Genomic DNA, 8,963 nt, shown 5'->3' with positions numbered 1-8,963 from the left:
CCAAATCCTTGAGGCACCATTAAGAATTAATAAAGATAAATGAGCCCAAATTCTGGATTAGAACTTAATTACTTCAGAAATCTTGTTTTTTTCCCCTTCATTTTGCCACGGGTGCTGAACACAGTCTTTTTACCAAAGAGGGTCCTGGTGACATCACATCCTCTCCGAAGAGCAACGCAGCCTCCCAAGTCAAGCGAGAAAGATCATCTCTGCTCCGCCACACTGTCCCCAAGGACAATCATCCCTAGGAGAAGATGGCCAGGTCTCCTGCACTGCTCCCTCTCCTCGCTCTGGGGCTCTGTGAGTATGGACATGGGGTCGTGCATCACCTTCACCGGGAGGGAGAAGGAAACTCCTTCCAGTGAATTCAAGAAATAGGGCTAAATAGTTAAAGGGAAAATAAAAAGCAAAGCAAGAAGGTTGACCTTGAGGTTTGCTCATTGATTGTGGAGGTAAAGGCGGCATCACCTCAGCCAGTGTAGGGCAGCCAGGGCGGTGGCTGCAGCATCACGCGCACCGGGAAGGGAGCCTGGTCAGAGAAGTGGTTCTGGAGGGGAGGGGGAAGTGGAAAAAAGGAGGTTTAGCAGTCGGTGTTTTTAGGGAGTCACTTCAGGTAAACCGGGAAAGGGCAACATCCCCGATAAGGCAGCTGAAAGGCTTTTCTGAAAGGCAGCACCCATCTTTAAAGCCTGGGCGGCTGCTGGCTGAGCACCCTCCACACATGATCCCAGCAAGAACTCCAATAAAACCTTCAAGTCATCCAGACAGCATGGTCCCCCCTTTGCATTTGACCTCGCACTCCATGGACAGGGTCTGAGGTTTGCCCGGAGGGGATGTGCTCTTCCCGAGCAGTTCCTGCAAGGATTTCTCTCCCACAGGCTGTGCTGGGATCCATGGCCAAAGCCACACAATGAAGGTCCAGTTTCGTGACAGGAGCACCACACACCCCCGGGTGGGACAGCGGCTGGAGCTGGAGTGTCTGACCAACAAGGAGGACAGCGGTGTATTCTGGGTCCATCAGAGCAAAGATGGGACCCTGCACTTCATCGTCTTCATCAATTCCCTATCCCGGCCCACCTTCAAGGGGAACGAGAAGACATCCACACGCTTCAAGGCAGGGAAAGACAGAAGGTCCTACTGGCTGGTAGTGAATTCTTTCACATCACAGGATGAGGGGAACTATTTCTGCCTCATGAACAGCAACCAAATGCTGTACTTCAGCCCTGGCCAGCCTGTCTTCTTCCCAGGTCAGCAAAACCTCCACCCAACCTCGCTTAGCTCTGCCAAAATGCCCAGCACCTCCTGCCCATGCCTTTTTTAATCAGTCACCTCTCCCACAAACCCCACTTCCCTGCTTGCTTGTCCAAGGCATTTTATGACCAACACACTGGTCCTCCTGCCAGAAGCTCCCTGCTTGCTGTCTCTTTATGTGGTATCACTCCAGCCCAAAGGCAAAGATGATGGGGCAGATCCAGCACCACCTCCCCATCCCACTTCTCCATCCCATTCATAACAAAGACCACCACCTCCTCCTTCCTCACCTCACATTACTCAAACTTTTTGAGGGTGGTGGCAGAAACCAAGAGATAAGGAGCCTGCAGCTCCTTAGTGGGTTTTGGGAGACCATCCTTGGGGGAGTCACCATCCAAAATGGGCTCTATGAAGTCTCCCTGAACCCGAGCCCTACACTGGCCACAGGAGCCATGCCCTGGTAGGGTGGGAGAACAGGAGGGCAGGAGAACACTATTTTACTCTATTTCCCTATATGCATATTCATCCATTTTCACTTACAGTCACCACCACAGCGGCACCCACCACACCAACACCCACCACCCATGGTGGTACCACCAAAAAGGACTCTTGCCTGATGACCTCAGATCAAGGTAACCTATCTGCAGGGAGAGAGAGGGGAAGAACTGGGCTCTGGTCTGCTGACACCAAGGGGGATACAGCAGGCATTTTGGGATGAGGGAAAGGGAAATTCCTTAGAGCTTTGGGCTGGATAACCGGGTACATGCAGCTGAGAGGGTTAAACCCCATTTCATCCCACATAGGAAAGGCTAAGGATGTTTTAAAAAGCATGAGGATGTCTCATGACTGGGTACATCAGGAAGAGGTGGAGGGACAGCAGAGCCTTGGGGGCTGGTGCTGGTTTTAGCCTCAGCAGGGGACACAAGGAAACTTTTGGTGCCCAGGAAAATGCTGAGAACAGCAGAACTAATGAATGCTCACCACTGGGCATGAAACCCAGGCTGTGCTTGTGGACATCCATGGTGCCCACCTCTGCAGGCCAAGGGAAGCCCTCTGCTTCACCACCAGCCTTGCTGAATGCCAGGCAGGTCCCCTGGTTCCACTAGAGCTGTCTATAACATCAGCCATGAGCATCTTCTCTATTTCTGCAGAGACCAGCAAGAATAATTTCTTCTGTGACATCTTCATCTGGGTTCCCTTGGCAGGCGCCTGCCTCCTGCTCATCATTGCCCTGGCCATCACCATCATGCTGTGTCAACGTAAGACTCACCCGTAACCCCCCGTAGATATTCCTCTAGCTCCAAACCACAGCCCTGTCCTTCAGGGGAATGGATCTGCCAGCTACCCCCTTTGCAAAGACATCAGATAACCAGGGGACATTAAACACAAGAGAAGGATCAACTGTTAAAAAAAACCCAAAACCAACCCAGTGTCCATATTTTCCTCAGTAGCAGGCTTAGCCTGAAAAATAATTCTAAATTTCTACACTATGAAGAAGAAAAACAGATTATAAATAGAGAAAACTAAATGGAGGAAGCTTACTCTATCCAACTGTACTGGTTCCACCATCTTTGAATTGGTGTATTGGGAGTAAAAAAAAAAGGGGGGGCTTGCAAATTCAAATGCCGAGACTCCCATTAAGCAGCTTGAGCTGTAACCAAACAAGCAACTTAATTACACAGGTTTAGAGACTGCTATGGTTAAAGCAGTAACGCCAAACCTCTGGGTGGGCAAGAGTTCTTTGGTGACATTTCATGTTTGAAACGTCTTTAAATTACCCTGAGCAAGCAGTGAGTGTAAATGTATTTAAATCAATTTAACACTCACTGAAATTAGTTTAACTTGCCTTTGGGGAGTGCCCCGATACCCCCAGAAGTTACACCCATTTCATATAACTGGCTCAGCTCGTTTGCCTGGAACACCAAAGTGTTTGGCTGCTGAATTAACCTCACTAGATCCTCACTGATCCCACAGCCTGGAGCTGATATGAGATGAATTTCTCAGCTGACCTAGTTAAAAAAATAAAAAAACAAACAATTTTTCAGCATCCTTCAGCCCTTAAAAATACTAATCACCATGATCTGCAGCAATAGGAAGGAATACATGAAAAAACCACTGATGAGCCACAGCCATAAATCATTCTTCTCAAGGGAAATAGCTGATGGTGCAGCAAGAGCACCCAGAGTTGATCCAAATTCCCTCTGAAGTCACCAGGAGCTCTCCACATGCACTGGGATCCTCCGGTGACCTGCAACATCGTTAACCTACAAACACCACTCAATGATCTAGTTCTGCTTTTTAATGCTGATGTAAATGATTGGTGAAAAGCCCTTAGCTGCAATTAATTTCTGCAGCAGGCAGCACGAGCCCTCAAGGACAGATTTTTACCTTGTGCTAAAATTAATGGCTGGACATTATATTTTGCCAAATAACTCGCAAAATAATGACATAGATGCTAAAATGGGGAAAGGTATCCTTTGACTTGGTTGCATCATTGCCACTCACCTCTTGTAGAAATTAATTGCTGCCAAGGGATTTTCAGCAACATGTTGAAGTTGCTGGAAATGGAAAAAAAATAATAATAATTCACTGTCAGTGTTGCCAGGCTGACCCTGTTACTGTTACTCACGTGAAAACTTAATTAATGAAAATATTGGTGTGGACTGTCAGGGAATGTGAGCTGCAGCACTGCTTGCTTGTATGGCTTTCCTTAAAAATAAGCTTGGCTTATCCATTGTTAGTCTTAAAGACAGCAAGCTGCTGGGGAATGGCAGCAAGGTTGAGCTGTGACTCGGTATCTTTGAACTAAAACATTTTCTTTTGTATTTTAGAAACCAGAAGACGAAGATGCAGATGTAAAAGGTTAGTAAGCGACAGGTGTTGACGTTTTTCTCTTAAACTTGGCAGCACAAAGTGATAAAGCAGTCAGGTGCCAAAAAGCGACCTAAAAACTCTTCATCCGCTATATGGTGGATGGGAGGGGACTGTGTAATGAATTAAGGGCAAGAAAGAGAGACGAGATTCTCTTCTCCTGTGTTTGTTTGGGGTTTTTTTTTTAATTTTAAGTAATTCAAATGGCTGAGCACTGACACCACAGTAGGTTCTAAACAAAGACAGGAGGTGTTTGTGGCAGCCTAAACACTTTGTGCATCACCCGATACTCACAACTAACATCACATTCGAGCGCTCCCAATGCACTACTACTAACTTGAGCCCAGGGGAGACCTTCTAGCGGCCTTCCAGTATCTGAAGGGGCTCCAGGAAGGCTGGGGAGGGACTTTGGACAAGGGCAGGGAGTGATAGAACAGGTGATGGCTTTAAACTGGAAGAGGGGAGATTGAGATGACATCCGAGGAAGAAATTCTTTGGTGTGAGGGTGGTGAGACACTGTCCCAGGTTGCCCAGAGAAGCTGTGGCTGCTCCTCCCTGGAAGTGTCCAAGGTCAGGCTTTCCTTTGAGCAACCTGGTCCAGTGGAAGGTGTCCCTGCTGATGGCAGGGGGGTTGGAACTGGATGAGCTTTAAGGTCCCTTCTGACCCAAACCATTCTGTGATTCTATAAATTTGCCAAATTTGGAAGAAGAAATCCTTTTGCCAGCAACTAACATGCATTTTGCTTCTACAAATCGACCTCCCTGCAGCCGGTTTCTTCACCTTACCTGCTCTGCAGAAACCCACTTCTGCAGTTTGCAAACCTTGTGCCGAGAGTGCTCGTGGCAAGAGAGCACCCTAGCACCAAAATATCCCCCCTACTGCTCCAGCCAGGCCAGTGCTGGGCTAGCGCTTGGAAAAGCTGGGTTGCAAGAAAGTATTGTCACATCTCTGGAGCCTTTTTCTTTGCAAATCAAGCATCTTTGAAATCAGACAAATTCATATTCCTTGTTACACACGCATGGGTTTCATAGTAAAAGAGTTAATCATTTTTAAGTTAGTAAAAGAGTTAAGAGTTTTTAAGTTGTCCAAATTAATATGATCACTCAGAAAGAACCTCCCTCCCCCTACATTAACAAAAACCAGATCCCTACTGTTATTTTTTATTTTTAAAGGCAGAATGCATCAGAAATCATTGCCAGAAAAATAGTAAGTGTTTAAGGGAAGAGCACTGTGTGGCAATGCCTCCTGCCCTTCGGGTGCACTCTTTCAATCTATCAGAACGCAGCTGCAGACACAGACCTGCCTTTTCTTTTACCTGTCTGTAAAAGGGAACAGCCTGTCCTTGTTATGATAGATATTTATTATCTACAGCACTCTTCTGATCCTCGCCTGGCTTTCCAGGGGCTAAGTGATAACCAAGAGCTCTTCTTGCAGCCTTGTTTAGGTCGATGCTTGAATTCTTCACTTATCTTAATTCCTGTTGCCAGTCCTGTGCAAAGATGTTCTGCAGAACTCTTCAGTTTTGCACCGATGAAGCAGTTGGGTTACAAGTGCCTCAGGAAATCATCTCCTCAGGGACAGCTTTCCCTTGGCAGCACTAACATGACAGAGCTCTGGTCAAAGCAATTGTAACATATTTAAGCTTTTATTTAGAGAGGAAATTCCAGCTGCTCTGAGCGGTTCCCGCTTATTGAAATTACGCTCTTTGGAAGTTAATAGTGCAATTCACTCAATTAAATAGTGCCTCAGGACCTGGCCTGGGATTCTTGCTGGCAGCTGAAGGATTTATTTTCCACCACAAATTAATCTTCAGTGAAAACGGGTGCCAAATCTCCAACTCATTAAATCAGCATAAAACTATCAGTTGCTGGAGACCAGTAACTATCATTCTGGGAGCACGCTGGTTGTCTAGAAAGCCTCCTTTTAAATTCCTCTGCAGGAAACTGGTTTGCAACAACAAGAAAAAATCCTTATAAACTGGGAACAGCTTTCCCAACTCCAGAAAAACTCTGAGCTTTTCTTTCCATTTCAGCTCGCAACATTTCTGAGAGTGGAGAAAGGCTTGATGAGAGGACAGGAGCGTGCAGGAGTCAGAGAAAAATTAAAAAATATATATATTTTTTTTAAATTAGTGTAAAAATTGATTAGCAGGGTATCTTAAAGTCCTGCTACTGGCTGGCACTAGTGCAAATGTTGGCAGATCCTTCACTAGCACAAAGAGGATTTAGAAACACTTTGCAGCCTGCTCTTGGAGGTCCCTGGCCTCAAACCAAGGTTAAAGGAGCTGATCAGCAGCCATTCATTAATTGCCTTCTTGCTCCTTTCACATCAAAGTAAATCAAAACCTTTTCTCTCTCTAGACCTGCAAATGGGAAGCCAAACACAAAACCTAGCAAGCCAAGCCAACAGGTATAAGCACCTGCACCTTCTGGATCATCTTCTGGGAGCTGTCACTGCATAAGCCCATCACCTACATTATCTATAATGCTACTTCTCATGCACTTGACTTGGACAAACTTCACAAGACAAGATGGAGCAGAGACACAGGGAGAGCACAGCTCCTTCCACAACCTGAGGTTTTCAAATTAATTCCTAAGGCCAATCACCACCTCTGTTCCCAGCAATGGAGCTCTGCGGTTCAGGCAACAGAAACAGGTCAGTCCTGATGCTGACATGCACCAGTGACAAACTGATGGGAAATCAGGACATTAGCCAGATCTTTGCCCAAGGCTGTGTAATAATTCTTTCTAAAATGCAGCCAAAATTTGAATTTGCTGCAAAACGACTAATAAAAGCCCTCCTTTAACACACCTCCTTTTCATGGTGTCACCTATCTCCTAGGAGCTTTACTGTTTCATCTGATCTAACAGAAGGTTGCACTGAGAAGGGAAATATGGATTAAAGGGACGTACTTTTTAGGTTTTTACATCCCTGGTAATAATTCTTTCTAAAATGCAGCCAAAATTTGAATTTGCTGCAAAACGACTAATAAAAGCCCTCCTTTAACACACCTCCTTTTCATGGTGTCACCTATCTCCTAGGAGCTTTACTGTTTCATCTGATCTAACAGAAGGTTGCACTGAGAAGGGAAATATGGATTAAAGGGACGTACTTTTTAGGTTTTTACATCCCTGGGGGGTAAGGTTCACTGTTTCCCTCTTGGTATCCTTGCTCAGCTGCTAGCCCCACTTCCACCAATTTCAGCATTTTTTTTAGCAGGAGTTTTGCCTGAGCGAGGAAGGAGGGATTTTCTTTCTTTCTGGAAGAAATGGTTGAGTGGTTAGGGAACAAAAAAAAGTCTTTGTCACTTGCTTTGGTTAAGCAGGAGTTTTAGCACACCAGCCTGGGACATGTTGATTGACTACAACAAGTTCTGGTTTTCACAGATCTGTATTTGATGTAAATATTTCCGTACTACACTTGCAAATGGAGGACTGAGAAACAAATAAAACAATGTTTCTAGTCAGACTCATGACATTTATTTCTTTCTCTAGTTCCTAACCTCAGAAAAGCTAAAATCCTTCGTGAAGATAATAAATGAGGGTTTGAGGAAGTCTTAGGTAAGGGAAAAGGTAATGATGTACATATCAGCTTGAGCTTTAAGATGGCAGAGTTCAGCTTCCAGCTTTCCACTGCCTAAAATGATCTAGAAGTATTTTCCCAGAGACTTGCAAGAAGGGCCCCCGTAACACTCCTCCGTCCCAGGGAGGTGCTGCGAAGGTGGATGAGATAAAGACTCTACAAGTGCTCGGGTGTTCTTGCCAAGGGGCTGATAAAAACCTGGGAAAAAAAGAATGAGAGAAACCCTTTGCTAGTCTCCTCCTCTGCAAACAAGCTGGGAACGAGAGAATTCAGAGAATAACAAAGTTCTTCCAAACTTAGTTCTTTGTAATACTTAATTTAAGAAATTAATTAGGGACTAAATAAGTGTCCCTAAACAAGAGCAGGCACATACTGAATGACACAACTATACATCTACACATATATATGAGAGACAAAAAAAGCCTTAACACTGAAAGTCCTATGAATTCAAAGACATTAAGAATCACGGAGCTATTCGGGGTGACCTCACTCAAAGCCCAGGTGCTAGGCTGGGGAGAAGCGAGGCTCTCACCGCACCGGCAGTGCCAGGGTCTGCTCCATCGCAGTCAGCCTCATCGCCAACGTGCAGCTGCATTTTTACAACGACATGAAGCAGATCTACTCACCAACCTGTTTCTAGGCAGACCAGGTCCAACCTTTAGCCCCATTTTCACAGAATCCCAGAATTGCCTCGACTGGAAAAGCCCTTTAAGATCATCAAGTCCAATCATTAACCCCACACTGACAAGCCCCCAGCTAAACCATGTCCCACATATTTTAATACATTACAGTTACCTAAACTGACATCCACTCATCCTACAGTCAGCTCTAACCATGCAAATAAAAGCTCATACCTTTTCTCTCTCTCTTATGAGCATCAATTTTATTATCAGCTCATCCTGGAGTCTCTTGTTGACTTAGTTTGAGCTAAAAGTTTTCACTTATAAAGTTTTAATTCATAAAGGAATTAACAGTCAAAACAAACTGCAAGAGTTAGGAACATCACTACCTCCCTGGCAGCATCTTTACAGCTGTTTCCTCATTGTTCTCAATTATTTTATCCTGGGTTTTCACATTATACTTGAGTTTTGGCCTATATAATGCCATGTTCCTGTAACCCAGGCTGTCAGGCAATGTTCCTCCTGACCCAAGCACTATCCCCCAAATCTAAATGCTCTTCCAACAACTTAGATTGTCTCCCCACCTCCACAGTGACCTTTCCCTTGCACTCCACCTTTTTTAAATGGTTTTGCAGAAA

At 45.2% G+C, this 8,963-nt stretch overlaps 1 protein-coding gene across 1 annotated transcript; it reads left to right on the top strand.

The window, feature by feature from the left end:
* Window positions 1–254: 254 nt before the first annotated feature.
* LOC104519333 (T-cell surface glycoprotein CD8 alpha chain) lies at window positions 255–6,538 on the top strand. The gene is made up of 6 exons (XM_010165795.1): window positions 255–300; window positions 879–1,247; window positions 1,794–1,883; window positions 2,403–2,510; window positions 4,083–4,113; window positions 6,484–6,538. Exons 1-6 carry the CDS (start codon window positions 255–257, stop codon window positions 6,536–6,538), a joined length of 699 nt encoding a protein of 232 aa, XP_010164097.1.
* Window positions 6,539–8,963: the final 2,425 nt, after the last annotated feature.

This window comes from Antrostomus carolinensis, unplaced genomic scaffold (genome assembly GCF_000700745.2).
Source record: "Antrostomus carolinensis isolate BGI_N321 unplaced genomic scaffold, ASM70074v2 scaffold4694, whole genome shotgun sequence".
NCBI lineage: Eukaryota > Metazoa > Chordata > Aves > Caprimulgiformes > Caprimulgidae > Antrostomus > Antrostomus carolinensis.
Note: the sequence above shows the minus strand (reverse complement) of the source record. Positions and strands in the feature narration are given on the sequence as shown.

What these genes read in the sequence shown, in the direction of transcription:
- LOC104519333 (XM_010165795.1), top strand. Translation starts at nt 255, where the DNA reads ATGGCCAGGTCTCCTGCACTGCTCCCTCTCCTCGCTCTGGGGCTCT. An exon ending in TCTCCTCGCTCTGGGGCTCT is followed by an intron (nt 301 to 878) that starts GTGAGTATGGAC and finishes TCTCTCCCACAG; the next exon opens with GCTGTGCTGGGATCCATGGC. An exon ending in CCAGCCTGTCTTCTTCCCAG is followed by an intron (nt 1,248 to 1,793) that starts GTCAGCAAAACC and finishes TTTCACTTACAG; the next exon opens with TCACCACCACAGCGGCACCC.